Source organism: Leishmania martiniquensis, chromosome 12, assembly GCF_017916325.1.
Source record: "Leishmania martiniquensis isolate LSCM1 chromosome 12, whole genome shotgun sequence".
NCBI classification, from domain to species: domain Eukaryota; phylum Euglenozoa; class Kinetoplastea; order Trypanosomatida; family Trypanosomatidae; genus Leishmania; species Leishmania martiniquensis.
Genome location: NC_090147.1, coordinates 327,825 through 345,419, shown reverse-complemented (window position 1 = coordinate 345,419; position 17,595 = coordinate 327,825). Strand labels below are relative to the sequence as shown.

The following is a 17,595-nucleotide window of genomic DNA, read 5'->3' as shown; positions in this document are numbered from 1 at the left end:
CTAAACGGCCTCTACACCACACACCACGTCGAGTACCATTGCCATGTTGGCGCGGAATGCCCAGAGAGGGTGTTGAAAAGACGCCGGCTTGCGCTGCTCGATCAAGACATCGCCGCCCCAGCAGATGAGGTAGCCTGCAGCGATAGACGACGCAAGCATACGCAAATCTAGCCGGATCGCGGCGAGCACCGCGGCAATGGCGGCGACGGCGGTGCCGACAAGGTGTGAGCGGCGGGTCCAGAGGCTGCGGTGGGTGCCTTGGTAGTAGAGGCGGTACTCTTGGAAGGAGGAGCAGCTCACCTGCAGCTGAGGAGTGAAGGAGACCATTCCTTTCTGTTGGGCTCTGCTGCACGTATGTCTGTCTGTCTGTCTCTCTCTCTCTGAATGTGTCTGTGTGTGTGTGTGTCCTTCGGCGAAAGGTGCGTAGTCTTCGCACTGTGGTGGAGCGGCGGAGGCGGGGGGGCGATGAAGACGGGTTGGGTAAAGGATTTTTGCAGAAGGCGGAGAGACGCACAGAATCGGCAGTGGCAGGGGAGGCGGTGGAAGAAGGCCGAGGAAGAAGAGGAGGTAGGAGTGAGCGGCGCCGCTGAGCTTTCGATGGAGTAAACGGTATGCCTGTGTGCATGTGCAGCTACAGAAGGACAGAAAAGCGCGTGCCATGCAGCGTAGGCGATGGAGATGATGGTGCACTGATCTTGCGTGGGAGGAAAAAAAAGAAAACGTGCGTGCGTACATGCGTTATGTTGACGCAGAGATACAGAATTCCGGGTGCCAGCAGGAGTCGACGCGGGTGTGCCTCCCGAGGAAACGGATGACTTGATCGGGGGGGGAGGAGGAGGGGGGGTCTTATGCCTGGGTGAGTACAAGTGTGTGGGTGCGCTTAAGCTTCATCGAGCCTTTGGAACAGGAGGGGGAGCCTACCGGCATGGAAGAAGAGTGGGTTATCTGTTGCACGTGGGCAAGTGCCGCTGCTGCTACTGGAGCCGTTGTCGTATGTGCCTTCCCCCCTCCCCCACTCAGGAAATGGGCCATCCTCCATCTCCCCTCCGAGTGCCGTACAGGCGGCCTACTCCGTACCTCGCACCTCCTCTTCACCAACGTTCCATATATATATTCAGGCAACGCAGCGATCACTTGGAGCAGCCGCATTGTGTTCTACAGCATCACCTTTCCTCCTCCTCGCCTCCACCGTCTCCCTTACAGCCTTGCGTCCCCCCTCCGCCTCTTCTTCTTGACTTGATATCGCTTCTTTCTTTGTTTTCGCTTGGCAGTAAGGAGGAGGAGCTACTCTTACTGCTCCTAGCCACGCAACCGCATGTGCGCGTGAGGGAGCAAAGACAGCGAGGCGGAGGCCGATAGACACAAATGTGTGCGAGACACAACAGCTGAGAGGAGAGGGAAATACATCCGGAGAGCAAAAAAAAAGACACACACTCGCACACAAAGCCGCGGGTCGGCTGGTGAGGTTGTGTGTGGGTAACGTATGCACCCATGTGGCCGCTCTCTTTTCAGGGACGCGTCACAGAGCATTTCTCATGCCGTTGGGGCTGCAATTTTGTTTTCACGCTCTTCCTCCCGCCTGGCCTCCGCTTGCTGTGAACGAAGCCGCCCTCCATCGCGCCACAGAGGAATGCACGGGACATTCGTCCGCGTGCGCTCTTCTTCGTGTGTGCGTGTGTGTAGGCACGCTTAAGAGCGCGCGAAGTCCGACAGCCATGTCTCGCAGCAGCTGCTCAGAGCCCTTCCCACACGTTAGCACACGCGGGCATGCACAACGTCACTTCTGCACGAGCGCATCACGCCCATCTTCCTTGAAAGGACTTCACGGGTGGGCAAGCACGCGCAGATGTTACCTTTCCTTCATTGTCTACAGCGTCGCTTAGACCCGCTGCAAGAGCTAAAGCCGATGCGAGCAGGTGCAGCAGCGAGCAAGCGAAAGAGAGAGAGTGGGAGAGTGGGAGAGTGGGAGAGTGGGAGAGTGGGGGTGTACTCGGAAAAAAGGCAGCGCGAAAGATTAGCAGCGAGTCAAGTAGCGCCATGGAGCACACACACACAAAAGCGAGGGGCACACGACAGACAGAGGGGGGCGCGTTTAAGATTACAGCTTCTTTTTTTTTCGCTGCCGGCGAGCGGCCCCACGGCTGCTGTCGGTGTTGGTGCAAGCCATTGCATCGCAGGAGGCGAAGGGAGGGGAAGAGGAGGGGGCGACAAGCGCTTCGAGATGCACTCAGAAAGAGAGAGAGAGGGTGGGAAGCGCGAGACGATATGGAAACGGATAAGGCGTTCGCGCGACTGTGAAGGCGCTCAAGCGAAGTGCGGTCAACAGCGCGAGGGAACACACGAAAAAAAACTGAAGCGCTCAGAACGATTCGGCTCCTCGCCGGGACGACGGCAGGTGGAGGAAGGACGCGATGAGCGCGGAAAGGGGGGGACCCCGCTGTGTATATGCTTAATGCCGGTATGTATACATTTAGATACTGAGAGAGAGGGGGGAGGAGAGTGCAGGCGTGTGTGTGTGTATGTGGGTTCGGGTGGAGGGGAGGAGGGGGGGGCACAGCGTCGCTCATGCAATCTTCCGTTATGCCCTTCCGCCCCATTAATAATCCCCTACCCCAGCCCTACTCCCTTTTAACCCCACCTGCCCATCGCTCACTACGCCGATACCAAGTCAACCGTTCTTGAGGGAGTCATGGCTGATCTGGAGCTCTTCTCCTCACGTACTCCTGATCCCTTCGCGTCCTCCGTCGTCCCGTCCTCCCTACCCCACTCTGCGAGGTCGACAGCTTAGATACTCATGTCGCCCTTCAGCATCGATGCCACCATCTTGAAGTTGGACATGACCGACCAGATCGGGTTCTTGAAGGTGGTCGGCTGTGTCTGCTCCACCGCTGCGTCGCCCGTCCAACAAATCGCCGCACCGACAGCCGCGCTCAAGGCAGCGCCGATGGCGTCCATGCGCGCCGCCGAGACAGCAGCGCCAACCACCCCGACCACGGTGCCAATGAGATGCATACGGCGCGTCCACTGCTTCGAGTGCTTGGCTAGGTAGTAGATGTGGAACTCTTTGTGGTTGGAGGCCGAGATGTGGAGCCTGGCGCTGAGGTTGACCATATTGGTGGTGGCGGTGGTGTGTGTGTGTGTGTGGAGGAAGAGGGGGAGGGGAGGGGAGAGGGGCTGACTTCGCTTTTTTGCCGTCTCTGGGGGAGGATCCGAAGGAGTGCTTCGTGTAGTGGGCGATGTAGTGCGAGGTGAGGCAGTAGTAGCGGGTGAAGAGGGGCTTTGAGCACCGAGATAGCGCAGCTATAGGCCCAAACACAGCGGGAAGGGGAGAGCAGAAAGAGAGGGGTGAAGAGCTAAGGAGGGGGAAGAGGGAGAGGTGTAGCGGAGAGAGGATGTGCAAGCGGCGGCGACGTATGGGAAAAGGGGGGAGGACTCAGCACATGCAGCTGTGTGTGTGTGTGTGTGTGGTGGTGATGGTGATGTGTGCGATGGGAAATACAACGAGCGCATGGAGTGGAGAAGATGGCCGAGCGAGGGTTGGCGAGATCGTTTTGTGAAAGAAAAAAGAAAATGTGACGCGTCGAAAAAGGCTGACGCATCGCATGGCGGTGCAGGGGGGAGGAGGGGGGATGCGTGTCGAGAAGCCAAAGAGAGGCAGCACGGCGATCAGCAGAGCGGTGGCCTCCGCACCATTGCCCTTCCCGTATACGGCACGCCCCAGCCCTCCTCCTTCTCCTGAGCTCTTCCCTTCATGTATTCGTACACGTTTCGTTGCAGTTGAGGCGGTGGATGTGGCCGTGGAATTCTGCCATCGCACAAACTGAGTCCGTGAGTGTGTGTGTGTGTGTCAGACGCACGCACACAGGGTTGCTGTACATGATGCGCAGACAGAAAGAGCTGGGTGCATGCCACGCTAAGAGATAGATACAGAGAGCTAAATGCACCCATCTTCGGCTATCTTACATCCACTTCCAGCGCAGAGGGAGGGGGAAAGAGGGGGAAGTGCAGAGGCACCACACCGGCGAGGAAGAGGGGGGAGCGAAACATCATGAGCGCGTGAGAAGGCGGAAACAACGAAAAAAAACGAAAGCAGCCGACAAGTCATTGATGGGGGCGACAGCGAACAGCGAACACAGACGCGCATGGGAGGGAGGGGGAGGAGGCGAAGACGTCGCTCTTCCGCACCCGCGTACTCCTCCTCACGACTTCGCAGACTTCTTACCCCTCTTGGGCGTCCTGCTAGACGCGGTTGCAGCAGCAGCCTCGAGTGCGTCGACCTGCCTCTGCAACTCGGCCGCACGGTCTCGGTACGCCTTACGCTGTGAGGACCACGCTTCTTGATCTGCCTTAAGTGCTGCGAGCTGCTCCCGCTTCCGCGCCTCCCGCTCCGGCCCATTCTCCTGCCAGTCCGTCAGCTGCAGCTGCAGCTCTTGGAGCTCCGCCTCCGCCTTCTCGCGCAGGCCGACCTCGACAGCGAGCCGATCGGCCATGTACGTCATGTCCTCCACGTGGGCTCTCTCCGCCTTGGCCAGGTCGGCCTCCAGCCGGGCCTTCTGCTCCGTATAACGCGCCTCCTGCTGCTTCGCGTTCTCCACTTGCTCCTCGAGTTCTCGAATACGCTTCAGGAAGTCGCTGTGATCCTGCTTCGTCTGCAGCTCGAAGTTCTCAGACGTGCGCTTCATCTCGGCGTTGCTCTCGCGCAGCGCCTCCAACTCCAGTTGCGCCTCTAACAGCTTGTATTTTTGGTAATGGAGTCGGACCACCTCCGACTTCAGCGCGTCAGCGTCTGCGTTGTCGGCGCGGGCGCGGTTGCGCGCCGTCGTCCGCTGCACCCGCAGCAAAATATGATGCGGCACACTCGTCGCTCCGAGTTCGCACTGCACAATGAAGTTGTTGGCCGCCAGCAGCGACGCGAAGGAGGTGCCACCGTTGTGGGTGAAGTGATTGTCAGAGGCGCGCAGCACGCGCAGCGAGACATTCGTCTGCAGCGCTACGCCAATCGCAATCAGCCCACGGTCACCCAGCCACGTCTTGGCGACGTCCAGCTCCACCAGCGGCGCGTCAGGCTGGCCGAGGGCCGTGGCGAGTGCACAGGCGCCCTCATCCTCGATCGCATTATCTGACAGGAGGAGCCTCTCCAGAGAGGGATGGCGACACAGAGCGCGGCCGAGCTGAACGACACCGTCGGAAGAGAGATAGTTGTGCCGCATCGAGAGGACCTTTAACATTTTGTTGGTCATGAGTGACCGGCAGAGTGTGCAGAGGGCCGCGTCATTCATCACGCAGTCGTCGAGGATGAGGGTCGTCATGAACTGATCGTGGCTCAGAGCAAGCAGGAGGGCAACACCGGGAGAGGAGTCGAGGTGCCACTGCGGTTGCCCCGAGAGGGGCTCCGGCTGAGAAACATCGCCGGTGTGGTCGTGGATGCCACTCCGCAAGGCGCGTGTGCGGTTGACGTACTTGGACGTGGATACCGAAGGCACCGAGGCCACTGTCCCTGTACGCGGTGCACGATCGTCTACCCGGCCGCCAGTGTGCATCGTCTGCGCGGCGGTAGAGGGGGTGCCGATGCCGAAGCTGCCGCGGTGCGCCTGCGCCGCTGCGGCACCGTTGCCCCACAGGTCGTTATGCGCGAGCGCTAACGACTGCAATGTGCAGCCCAAGGCGCCGCCACGCACGGCAGCGATGCGCTGCTGCAGTAGCATCCCAGCAACATCAGCTACACGAGAAGATAGGCCGTTGGTACTAAAGTCGAGATGCTGGAGAGTGCGGCTGGTGCCGGCGGCCTCTAAGAGGAGAGCGGCCCCCGCATCCGTGAGGTCCACCGATCGCAGCGTCAGGTGTGTGATTGCCGCGGACGTTCGCAGAAGCTGAGCGAGGAGCTGCACCGGAGTGCGCGGGGCAGAACGCGTCCCATACGCCCCGCCGCCCTTTGCCGAAGCCCTGTCCGCTTCCGATATCGATGCACTGCCAACGCGGGCGCCGACAGCAGCGTCGTCGGCCGCCGCGGTCGTCCTCGGCGCCACGCCGGCGGAGAGGGTATCGCCGCTCATGGCAAAAGGGTTGCCGCTGAGATCGAGGCGCTTCAGCGTGCGGCTCAGCACACAGCCTTCGAGCAACAGCATTGCGCCGTTCACCTCGATCTGATTAGCGTAAGCCTCCTCACTATCCGAGCCAAGGATGAGCACCGCGAGACGCTTGTGCTGCCCGATGGCGCCTCCGAGGCCCTGCATAACACTGAGATAGCTGCTGCTGACACGGGAGTTTTCACCACCCGCGCCGGCACTGCGCCCCGCTGCCCCACCCGGGCGAGAGGCGGAGGCGCCTATTTGGCTGCTTCGGCCGTTTCCTTTGCCCTTCAAGACCGCTCCGCCGCCACCGCCGCTGCCGATGATGCCGCTCGCCACAACCGAAGAGCAGCCGATGGCGTTGGCCCCGAGATCAAGATACGTCAGCTGGGGCATATCCCGCAGCACATGAACGAGCAGGCCACACCCCACATCACGCAGCATGTTGCCGTGGAGGTCGAGCTTCACCAACGAGCACTGGTGCAGCAGTGGCGCAAGACTGTTGATGAAGTTGGCGCCGAGCCGCTGGCGGCGCAGCAGTATTTTCTGATCACCGAACCCGTTCTCGATGGTGGTGGTGTAAAGCCGCTTCACGTCTGGCGTGTTCTTCTCGTGTGTATCGCGCAGCCACGCCGTGTACATATCACCGTACACCTGCTCGGCCGATATACCAAGCGAGGTGTACATTTTTCAGTTGGATGGGACGGGGAGGGAGGGAGAGGGGGGCGTTAATCGCTAACGAGGTCCACACGTCGGGGTTACAGGCGCTCATGCACTCATGCACACACACACACAGGCACAGGCACACACAGGCAGAGGCAGAGGCAGAGAGGGTAAAGCTCCACTCACGAGCAGCAGCAGCAACGCAACGACAGCGGAGTACGTGAAGACAGGAAAGAGCAGCGCCTCGCCTCTCTTATTGGCCGGCTTCACTGAGGACGTGTGTATCCGATGCTTGCGTACCGCTGCGTGTTGGACGTGCTCAAGCTAGCGCCGATCCATGGCGCACGGCGAGGGTGAAGAGGGCGGCCATTCACACCGACAGCATCGCCCATGCCACATGTGTGTGTGGAAGACGGGGTGAGGGAGAGAGGGACAGGAGCGGGAGAGGGGGAGAGGAGTGCGGTGAGGTCAAGCGAGCCCCTGTCATTGGCAACGCAAACAAGAGAAGAGCTCGTGGCGGAAGCGCGGCGTCTTTCAAGGCGACGCCTTCGAACCACAAGAAGCGAGTCCGCACCGTCATCGCCGCCCGCGGGGCATTGAGGGTGGGTTAGGGACACCCTGCAGAGAGACAAGAGCGAGAAGTAGAAACAAATCGCGCTGGTGATGACTACACTGTGGTACGGAGCGCTCGCGCAGGCACCCGGCGTCTCCGTGCCTCTCCCATGGCGCGTGTGAATGCAGCGCGAATCCACCGGCGTGCATTTCAGCTGTGAAAAGAGGCTTGGCGCACCCTCGTGAGGTCATGGGCATTACAGCATACCCAGAAAGAGAGAAAGGGAAAGAGAGAGAGAGAGGAAGGAGGAAGGCATGGCGGGGGCCATCCGCGGCCCTCTACACCGCCTGTCTGCCTCCTCCTCCGCGCACAACGCACCGCTGTTCGTCACAGCCGAGTCTCCTCAAGTGCCCACCGTCGCCCTCCCCTCGGCTTCTACACACTTACGGTCCTTCTCCGACAGCCCGAGTCGCCGCCGGACGTACCGCTCATTCGAGCTCGGCGTCATGACAATCGTCTGTGTCCGAAGTGGCCCAAAGTGCACGTGCATGTCGGACCGTTCTGTCGACGGCAGCTGATCCTCCAGACGCGTTACCTGATCTCTGTCCGAGATGCTGACGTCAATCACAGGAGGCAGCGCGATCTCCGTGTCGCGCAAGTCCAAATATGAAAGCTTGTCAAGTCGCAGGTGAGGCGGAAGGCGCTCGTTGCTCGGGAAGGTGCCAGGCTCCAGCAGCTGCTTGTACTCCCCCATCATCACGAGGTAGGTGCACCGGCTGTAGGCGGTGTTGAACCCGGTGCGGCGGAGCACCAGCCAGAACATAACCACGGTTGTCGCGCCACTCCATAGCGCCAGCGAAAAGAAGCGATTTCGACTCTTGAGGATAATCTGCATCGGGGCGGTGTCGTGTGCCGCTGTATGGGGGCTCACGGGTGCGTCGGCTGAGCAGCACGGCTGCCCCCCTTCCTCCCCCCGTGAAAGGTCGCGTAGCAGTGATCGATGAAGGCGTAAAGAAGGGGAGTAGAGGGAGGGAAAGAGAGCGGACGCAACTTCCCTTCCTTTGCTTGCGCGCTGGCCCTCTCGGCTGACTGCAGCCGTCTCGTATCTGCTCAAGAGACGCCCACACACACCTACACATACACACACACACGCTCACAGGCGCGCGCCTTCTGCCGCGCCGCGTTGCTCAATCGCGCCTTTCCCTGCGGGGAGACGCGCCCAGCTCGGCTGGGGAGGAGAGGCGCACACAGTAATGAAAGACGAAGACTACGACGGGAGAGGCGTACGTGCTTTCTCGGAAGGAAACGCATGCGAGCATATACCCCACCCCACCCCACCCCATCTCACATTGGCGGGGGTGTGGTGGCAGCAGCGGCCCGGCCACACGTAATTTTTTTTTTGCGAGAAGCGATAATAGAGAGAGAGAGACCGAGGATAAGTGCCCGGATAGCGTCCAACAGCGTTGTGCAGGTGTTCGTGCATGCCTTTTCTGCGAAAAAGGCTCTTTGCGGTGTTTCCACTTCCATATCGCGCGCACACGTACGCGTCAGAAGGACAGGCTCACCTGCCTCCGTGTGAGCGGTGGCAGGCGCCGTGTTGTTGCCGTTTTCTGCCACGGAAGTGGGGTGAAGTGAGGGGAGGAGAGGGGAGGCACACACACACACACGCACGTATGCGCGAAACGTAACCTTACAGTAACAGCAATCTGCGGTGCAGATGAGCGAGACAGACGCACAGAATTCTGACAACGGCTGTCGCGTGAGGGGGGAGGGGGCGAAAGATGCACAGTCGACGCATCCGCGGCACTGCGCCGCTTTCTGTGTTGATCTATGCTCGTGCGCCACGCGGGAACGCGCTACGAACGACAAAAAAGAGGTTCGAGAGCGCGCACGCGCGCCAGAGAGACGTCGACATACATATGCGCACCAGGAGAGACGGATGCCAGCTCAGGATGAGCATGTCCGGGCCGGGTCCAAAAAGGTACCGCAGGTGAGCAGAAGCGCCTGAATACGTCACAACGGCATCGGTATCAGCATGCGCTGCTGACTCCTCAGTACGCATCGAGCACGCATTGATGCGCAGTGCGCTCTCACTGCGCGCCCTTCCGCTCCCTCGTCTCATCCCTATAAAGGGGGTGCGGAGGTCTCCCAGAGATTTTGCATGGTGGCCCCCTTGCGCAGCTTTTCTACGGCGAGGCCAATGGACCGCTCGTAGACGGGGTGTCGATCTGCCCCTTTATGCCCATCATCCGCGTAGTAGGCCGCGAACGCGTCCGACGGTGCTTCGTGCACAACGTTGTGCCCTTCCATTCGCCGCTCGGGCCTCGCGGAGTCGCCGGCGCTCGCCGGGCCGCCGCTGCCGAGCGGCTGTTCCCTGTGCCTGTTCTCTCGATCAGTGTCGCCTTCCGCCACGTCCTGGGCATCTGATGTGATCCCCTCGGGCGCACTGTCGCGCAGCGCCACCTTCATGCCCAGCAAAGGGCGGGCCGTCCAGGTGCGCCACAGCGTGCTGATTTCCGCGTACATTTCGCTCAGCCTCTCCTCCGGGTCCACGCGGAAGCCAAGCACAAAGTTGCCGGCATAACTCGACGTCTCGATCACCAGCGTCTGGCCGAACTTGCTCATCTGCGAGCGGAGGCCGACAAACTGAAAATACGGTACGGAGACGTTGAAGGATTCCGTCGTTGCGAACCACACGACCCGAATGTTGGTTACGATGAAGGTACCAAGGTGGCCCTCATCCTTGCTCACGCTGCTCACGCCGGCGGTGCGGGAGATGAGGTTCTCGCCGTCGAGGAGGGTGAGATGGCCGTGCTGCACAACCGCGCTACGCACGCGGAGCTCACGGTACACGCGCGTGCTCTCGTAGGCGTTCCAGACAGCGCGAATGGTGGCGTACAGGCGCTCGCAGGTCGCCGTGGCCTTGCGAGGCCGGCCGCCGCTAGCGTGGTCCCCTTGCGCACCCCCGCCGTCTCTCGCACCCGCGGCCGGGCTGTTGTTGCCATCGCTGTGAGCCACCGAGAAGATAAATCGAAAGCGGCTAGTGCCGTACTTTGCGCTGAGTGTGATGCTCTCCGTCGTACCACCGGCCAGTCTCGACTCCGCCTCCTGTACCGTCAGCTTCTGCACGCAGTAGTAGCCGATGCTGATATTTATGTCTGGCCGCTGCGAGCTCGACCAAAGCAGCCGCAGGTTGGTCACCAGCAGCGTACCAGCGTGTCCGTTGTTGCCTTTCGTGTCCTCCACGTTCTTGAATGAAGCGTAGACGTATTCTGTATTCTCGCGCAGTTTTAGCACCGGCGCTGCGGCGTCGAAATGTATTTCGCGGTCTTGCCAGAAGGCGAACGCCTTTGTAATTCCTTTGCTCGCACCCGCGGAGGAGGCGGACAACGCCCCGCCGATACGCCACTTCGGCATTGGAGACCTACCGCGTTCGCCTGTGCGCCCAGACAGAGCGGCGCGAGTGCGCAGGGAGCCGGTAACGCCAGCAGTGACAGTGGCCCACTTTGCTTGTGCGTCGATGATCGACCTGCACTTGAATTAAAGGAGTGTGCGAGCACGCCCACAGGCTCCGCAAAAAAAGAAAAAAAACGCGCCCACTTCTCCACTGCCTGTTCCGCTCGTGTACTCCTCACCGTCTTCTGAGGCAGATGCGCGCTTCGGTCTCGGAGTGTGGCGGACGCCCTCTCGCTCCGCCTCTGCCCAGACGCACGCAGTAACAGCAGAGCGCTTTCTTCTTGTATGCCAGCCAAGGCTGCTGGGTCAGTGTGCTGGCGAGACGACAGAGGAGAAGTCCGCGTCCGCGCCAAGGCGAAGGGACCTGTGAAGGCGTGCAACACTACGTGCGCCAGAGAGGTGGCACGTCCATAGCCATCGACGCTGAAGTGCCCCGACTCGAGCCAAGACAGGTCCCGAGAAGTTCGACGTCAGATGCACACATGAAGGAGCAGAAGAAAAAAAAGGGAAGGCGAGTCATCGCAGAGATGAGAGAGGAGACGCCGCGCTCGGCACCCCCAGCGGAGTGTCTGTGAGTTCGCATGGTTGCCAGTGGCGAGCGCGCCGCATGTGGCCATTCTCACTCTCGCCCTCGCCCACCCTCGCTCTCCCTCACTCGACACCTCGCACAGGCGCACATGCATACACACACGATCAGCTTTGGCCTCGGCAAGCGCTTCATTGAGGCTCTTCTCTTCGCTGCCTGCGTGCGTGCTCAGTGATGAGGCGGGGGGAGGGGCAAGGCAGATCACCATCCGCCGTCGTGCTTCCCCGCCGACACCCTCTTCCGGAGCTCCCTTCCCGCGTTGGGAGGACTTCATGGCATAATTTTCGATGTACTCCTACACTACGATGGGCATGCGAACACAGGGAGGGAGGGAGGAGGGTAAGTGTCCGTCGCCGCTCTACTCGGCCACCCTTTCATGCGCGAGCGCGATGACGACGGTCATCACACGGCGGCCGGTGAGAAGAAGCGAAGCGGCACAAGCGAAAAACAAATACTAGCCCGTAAAGGAAAAAAGGGGGAAGGGGGAAAAAACGACCGCACAAGAGGGGGAAAAAATCGGCGCAACGCACAACGGGCCGTCGGACGTGGTGAGGCAGGCGGACAGACAGGGAAGGGGAGGGGGGCGGCGGCAGCGGAGGGGGCGAGACAATGCGCACAAGCACGCACGCAGGCAGCCTCCACAGAGACGCACACGCCTCGCCGAGTGTGGCCCTCTTTGTTGCACCGGCGCATACGGCAACGCCTTGCTTTTCCGCTCGAACGTACCCACCCACCCGAACCCCACCCGGGATGAGAGCACAGTCCCGCCCACGCACACAAAAACACGCACGCACTCCTGTACTACTCACTACTGAAAGTCTTTGGGCTTATATATGCGTTCTCTATCCCGTGACGCTGCAACGCTTTCCCGGTGCGTGCAAGCGTGCGTGCGTGAACCATTTCAGATGAACCTTACAGTGCGCACACCTCCTGCCTCCCCATCTCTCTCTCATGTATAAATGTGTGTGTGTGTATTTCCTGCTTAAAAGCGCCATCAAAGATACAAATCCATTCAGTCAACTCAGCTAACAGTCAGCACAGGTATGTACACGACGGCGCACGCACCCACTCAACGCATGCACATGCGTAAGAGGTGCCCCTCGCATGGCAAGGTCGCTTCCTGTGCATCTCTCTCTCGGGGAGCGCAAATAGTCTGCGCAGCAGAGGCAGGTGCGCACAGCTCAGCGGCAGTGTTCACATCACCGTCACGGCACGATGAACTTGGACACTAAAAAAAAACGATCGAGCACAGAGCCCGAGAGAGCCGCAGCCTCTGGAGGAGGGGAGGAGAGGGGGGTCGTCGGTCTCCTCATATATTTCCTCTAATGCTTCGTGGCCAACTTGCGCCACTCGCGCATCTGCTTCACCAGCGCCTGGTGCTCAGCATTCTTGGTGAGTTCCGCAGCACGAGCATAGATCTCGATAATGCGGTCGTCGCCGTTGTATTCGTGCACCTGGTGCGACCAGTCCTCCAGCTGCTGGATGTCGCTGCAGCGCTTGATGGCCTCCATTGTGATGGCGCGGGTCGGGTCAACGTCGTCCATCAGCTCCGCCACGGTCTCCTTGAGGTCGATCTCGTATCCGCCCTCCTTCGCCTCCACCGCGTATTCCTTCCTCACGTTCTCAACGATCTCCAGCATCTCACGGCGGGCGGTGGCGTCATTGGCCGCCACCGTCTGGAAGTCATCGAAGTACACAATGTGGTATTTCTCCGGCAGCCACGCTGTCAGGCGAGCGCCGATCTCCGCACGGTCGGCCGGGTGCAGCTCTGTGTTGAGGTTCCACCGCGTCTTCTCACGCAACGAGTTGGGCGAGCCGCCTGGTAAGATATCGAGGCGGTTGTCCTCGGCCAGCTCGTTCGCACGGATGCACTTGACGTACTTCATCTCCGCCTGCACATGCTCTTCATCGAAAATTCGAGCGATCAGTGTGTTCTCGATCTTCTCCGCGTTCGGGCCAGTGCCTGCCTTCTGGTCCTTGAGCAGCTGCTGCGCCCGGGCGACGGTGTTGGCCTGCTTCTCCAGGCGGTATTTGATCTCGTTGCCGAACTCCTTTCGGTTGAGGTTGCTGTTGAGGCGATCCGCGTCGAAGAGCAAGCACTCGTAGCTCGAGGCGAAGTCGATGTGCGGCAGCACACTCTTGGCGAAGTTGGTCTCCTCCTCCGTCTTCGTGCGCGCCTTCATCCAGCTCGGGGGCTCCCCGCTGAACTTGTAGTTGTGCGTGTCCAGCTCCAGGGCGTGGCCGTACCAGCGGTCGTGATCGTAGCGACGCTGCACGGAGAGCGAAGACGACGTCACCATGGCGGCTGCGCCTACCGCAGAAGAGACTGCACGACGCGTGAACATGTTCGCTGCTGTTATCGGATCGGTTTAACTTTTTTGTTGTTGACGGGAAGGGGGAGGAGGAGGAGAGGGAACGGATGGAAAAAAAAGGAGGGCGAAATCGGTGAGCGATTGGCGCTTCCTAAATGACGGCGACAGAGAGAAAGAGCGAGAGGAACAGAGAGATGGAGCCGAGCCGTGCGCGAGCACGATGTTTGTCAGGTGGCAACGCCGAGGGCGACACGAGATGCAAAAGGCCGTCTTGATGGGCGCGTGGTGTTGCACTGACGGCGCATGCCGTTACGCAGTGCCAGGGGAGAAATCGCACACGCAGCAAGGGGCACGGCGAGCGTCAGGAGCGGCGACGGAGAAGAGGTGGAAGGCAAGTTCGGTAAAAGAAAGAAAAGCGCAGTAGGCAGCAGACAGAGCAGAGGCCGCTCGATGTCATGCCTGCAGCCATGTGCACGTTTCCAAGCGCCGCAATTGCCGCATGCCTCTCTCCCTCTCCCCTCGCCCCGCTCACCACGCTCGCAGGCGCGGAAATGCCCGCTGTGTCGGTGGGTAGAGATGAAAAAGGGGAGACGCCCACGTCGAGAGGACTGCAATCAATGTAGGGAGAAGAGGGACAGCGGCGGCCTGTCCCGACAAGGCAGCAGCCACCCTCCACTAAGATCAGTTTTTCTTTCTGTGCGGAGAAGGACGCTGGCGAGGACTCGCCTCTGATAAGCGGAGTCCCAAAGGGGATGGAGAGAAGACCTGAGGGAAGCTGGCACAGATGCATACACGCACCAATATGTGTGCCTGCTTATAATACCGGCACAGACACGCTCCGAGACAGAGACACTGCCCTCAGTTTTCGAGGCGCACTTCCGTTGCCTTCACTCTCTCTCTCTGTGAGTGCTGGATGTGAGTCGGACCGTGCACGCCCACGCATAAAGGCGCGCCATCCAAAGACACCGACGCCGGAAAGAGGATTGGGAATTTCACGCAACAAAAGACCTCCGACAATGTTAGCGTATGCCCATGGGGCATCGCACGAGCCTCCCCCCTTTGTGTTGGCGCGGGGTGGGGACGTGGGGAGGAGTTGAGAGTAGCACAACAGAAACGGAATGGCTGGCCTTCATCTTTCCACCACCGTTAACGGTGTAGCCGATGGCTCATCGATTCAGTAAGTTTGGGGCTCGTGGGTGTGGTAGTACGTGGTCCAGCGCTTTTTGGCGGCCACCATCACCACCACCCTCCCCCGCAGTGGCCTCTCCCTTCTGGACACGAAAGAGGCCGCCGTCCGTGCCGCGGTAAGGGAACGCTGGCCGGGGAAAGAACTCCCCGTCAGGGGTGCTGGGGCCCCGTTGTGGGTGAGCCTGAGTGGGGAGGGGGGCCATGTCGCCCCCATCCACGTGCCCTGTTGCGAGAAACGTGGGCGGCGATCCGCGCGCCTGCTCGCATAACGGGGAATACGTGCTTCGCAGAAAAGGCACCGCCAGGTTGTCGGCAGCGCGCCGCGTCACCCCCGTGTCGTACCGCCGTCGTCGGCGAAATTGCGTGATAGCTCATCCGCGGGGTTCACCTGGCCGGCGATGTAAAAGAACACCACCTGCACGCGCTCGGTAGAGGGCCGTCGTGTACGCGTACAGGCGGTTCAGGCAGTACCCTCTGCCGATGCCGCCGAAGCCGTTGTGCTTCCGCTGCGCCCGCACAATCGCAAAGTGGTCCGTGACCACCGCCATGCGCATGGTCTGGCCCCTTCTCGCGACCAGCCCGTGCGCCATCAGGTACTGCAGGCACAGCATCGCGGCCCGTGGCTCCGCGTGCGCCGAGTGCTTGGCGGTGAAGTATTTATCGTTCGGCAACGGGTCCGGCACCCGCGTGCGTGGCGGGCCTTCGCCGACGCGACCTTTCGGGTGCAAGTCCGTGGCCCACCTCTGCTGCAGGGCGTTGGTAGCGCTGTTCGCAAAGCGCGCCACTCTTTGCGTCTGATCGCGGAGGCTCGTCACGTCCGCAAACAGGCGCTGCGTTGGGCCTCGGCTCTTCACCAGCTTCAGCAGCAGGGCCGCGTCCTCTCGCTGCAGTCGCGTCCCTATCGCATAGGGCCCGCGGAACCTCGCACCCTTTCCATAGCGGATCGTGATGCTCACTGACGCCGTCGGCGAGCTCTCCGAGAGTGCGGAGATGTGCACGTCCCTTGTCAGGAGTGTCCCCAGGTCGCCCGCTCGTGCGGCGCAGTGCCACGCCAGCTTCAGGAAGAGCGCGGCGCGCGGGTGGGTGCGGCAGAGCTCCTTGTAGGCCCTCTGCATCTCCTCCACCCGCAGTGGGGCCGGCGGGTGACGACTCACCCCTCTCGCCCTCCAAAGCTCCCTCTCTGCTGGCTCTGTGGTGGCATAACCTCGATGTTCTCCTCGATCCTCTTCCCGAGCTGGGTCGCCTGTTGCTTGAAAGCGGGTACCTCTGGCGTCCCCTCTGCCCCGCCGACGGGTGCCAAGCAGCCCCGAGGCATGGTTCATGTGTGCCTCACTCGGGCTATCGCCGCCATGTCATCCATGAGGCCCACCCCTCCCGTTGCGCCGCCGTCCACGTTCGGCGCTGCCGCCCGGGAGCGGCGATCGCTCCACTCGGCCATCTTTACCTTCAACGCCTTTTGTTGAGGCATGAGGGCGTTGAGGGGCGGAGAGGAGAGGGCTGCGGCGGCCATCTGTGTCCATCTGTGTGTGTGTGTATATGTGCACCTTGACGAGGGTGAGACGGGCCCAGGCGAGTGAGAGAGAGAGAGTCGATGCCCCAGTGCCGCTCCCTCGCACTCGTATACGGAGAGGGCAGGGGCGGGGGGACTCCTCACCCCGCTCACGCAGTCGGACCTCACTTTGGCCCATGAATGGCCCCCCGTCCCTCCTGCGGGCACCACCATTCCACCATCCCCCTCGTTCGATTCTCGCCTGAGCTCCGTTTACAGGTTGCGCGGCCCGCTCCCCCATCTCACCGCTGTGCCTTGCCGGAGAATTGCCCACGCACGCACGCACGACGCCCCTTTGCTCCTCCAGCGGCTGCAGCTCATAACTCGCCGTTTTTTCTCCCGGCCCTTCACAGCGCCCGCCCCGTGTACGTGTCCCCACACACACGCACACATACGCAGCATGACCAAAAAAAGGCTCGAGTGGAGATGCCATAGAGAGAGAAGAGAGGGTGTGAGGGGGGGGACAGAAAAAGATGCGCCAGAGCGGACGTCTCCGAAGCTTCATAAGTTCAGCGCCAACGAAAAGGGCACTCACGGCACACACACACACAAACACACTCACAGAGAGAGAGAGAGACGCGGAAAACAAAAGTGGAAACGATGGCAGAGCACACCGTAAACAGAGAGAACGACGGAGTGCGCAAGAGGTGCAACCAAAGAACAAATGGAAAACATAAATATAAATATATAAAAGGTGCGCTGCATCTGTGAGCGCCGGCAGCGCCCACAACGCCGCCGGGCCAACTCCTTCACGCAAGCGGCTACCACACCATCTACGCCATAGCCGCCCGCCTCCACACCACAGCACTAACGCAGCAAACAAACGGAGGAGGAAGCAAGAAAAAAAAGAGGGGGAGGTGAAAGGCTGACGAAAATAATAGCGACCGTATTAGAAGACACACACACACACGCGCGCGCGTACATACGTACGCACTGCGAGCACAGCAACCACTTCCCTGACATGTCCGCATCGCCCATGAAGGGGATTTTGTCGGAGGCACGCGAGACGCCTGCGAGCCCCTCACACGTGCGCGCAAGACGAATGACGGAGGCGAACGCATCTGAAGAGTTTGGCGGACTCGCGTAACGCAGACAAAGCGCAGGGGGAGGGCAGAGGCCATATGCGGGGCCAAGCGTCCGTTGCTGCCATCATGCGCAAAGGTATGCATGCGCACACGCGCGCTCTGGCACCCTAGTCAGAGCGCCAGAGCGAGGGATGT

General features: G+C 60.8%; 6 protein-coding genes across 6 annotated transcripts; all 6 read right to left on the bottom strand.

Moving 5' to 3' along the window:
• Nucleotides 1-327, bottom strand: LSCM1_07883 (uncharacterized protein; the record flags this gene model as incomplete). Its single annotated transcript, XM_067325235.1, has 1 exon — nucleotides 1-327. The coding sequence occupies one exon, from the start codon at nucleotides 325-327 to the stop codon at nucleotides 1-3; it is 327 nt and encodes a 108-aa protein (XP_067180448.1).
• Nucleotides 328-2,784: 2,457 nt separating this feature from the next.
• LSCM1_07882 (uncharacterized protein) lies at nucleotides 2,785-3,111 on the bottom strand (the record flags this gene model as incomplete). Its single annotated transcript, XM_067325234.1, has 1 exon — nucleotides 2,785-3,111. One exon carries the CDS (start codon nucleotides 3,109-3,111, stop codon nucleotides 2,785-2,787), a length of 327 nt encoding a protein of 108 aa, XP_067180447.1.
• A 1,088-nt stretch (nucleotides 3,112-4,199) lies between these two features.
• On the bottom strand, nucleotides 4,200-6,755 carry LSCM1_07881 (uncharacterized protein; the record flags this gene model as incomplete). The annotated part of the gene is made up of 1 exon (XM_067325233.1): nucleotides 4,200-6,755. The coding sequence occupies one exon, from the start codon at nucleotides 6,753-6,755 to the stop codon at nucleotides 4,200-4,202; it is 2,556 nt and encodes an 851-aa protein (XP_067180446.1).
• A 932-nt stretch (nucleotides 6,756-7,687) lies between these two features.
• LSCM1_07880 (uncharacterized protein) lies at nucleotides 7,688-8,179 on the bottom strand (the record flags this gene model as incomplete). The annotated part of the gene is made up of 1 exon (XM_067325232.1): nucleotides 7,688-8,179. One exon carries the CDS (start codon nucleotides 8,177-8,179, stop codon nucleotides 7,688-7,690), a length of 492 nt encoding a protein of 163 aa, XP_067180445.1.
• Nucleotides 8,180-9,408: 1,229 nt separating this feature from the next.
• LSCM1_07879 (uncharacterized protein) lies at nucleotides 9,409-10,701 on the bottom strand (the record flags this gene model as incomplete). The annotated part of the gene is made up of 1 exon (XM_067325231.1): nucleotides 9,409-10,701. One exon carries the CDS (start codon nucleotides 10,699-10,701, stop codon nucleotides 9,409-9,411), a length of 1,293 nt encoding a protein of 430 aa, XP_067180444.1.
• A 1,947-nt stretch (nucleotides 10,702-12,648) lies between these two features.
• Nucleotides 12,649-13,671, bottom strand: LSCM1_07878 (uncharacterized protein; the record flags this gene model as incomplete). The annotated part of the gene is made up of 1 exon (XM_067325230.1): nucleotides 12,649-13,671. One exon carries the CDS (start codon nucleotides 13,669-13,671, stop codon nucleotides 12,649-12,651), a length of 1,023 nt encoding a protein of 340 aa, XP_067180443.1.
• Between the last annotated feature and the right edge of the window lie 3,924 nt (nucleotides 13,672-17,595).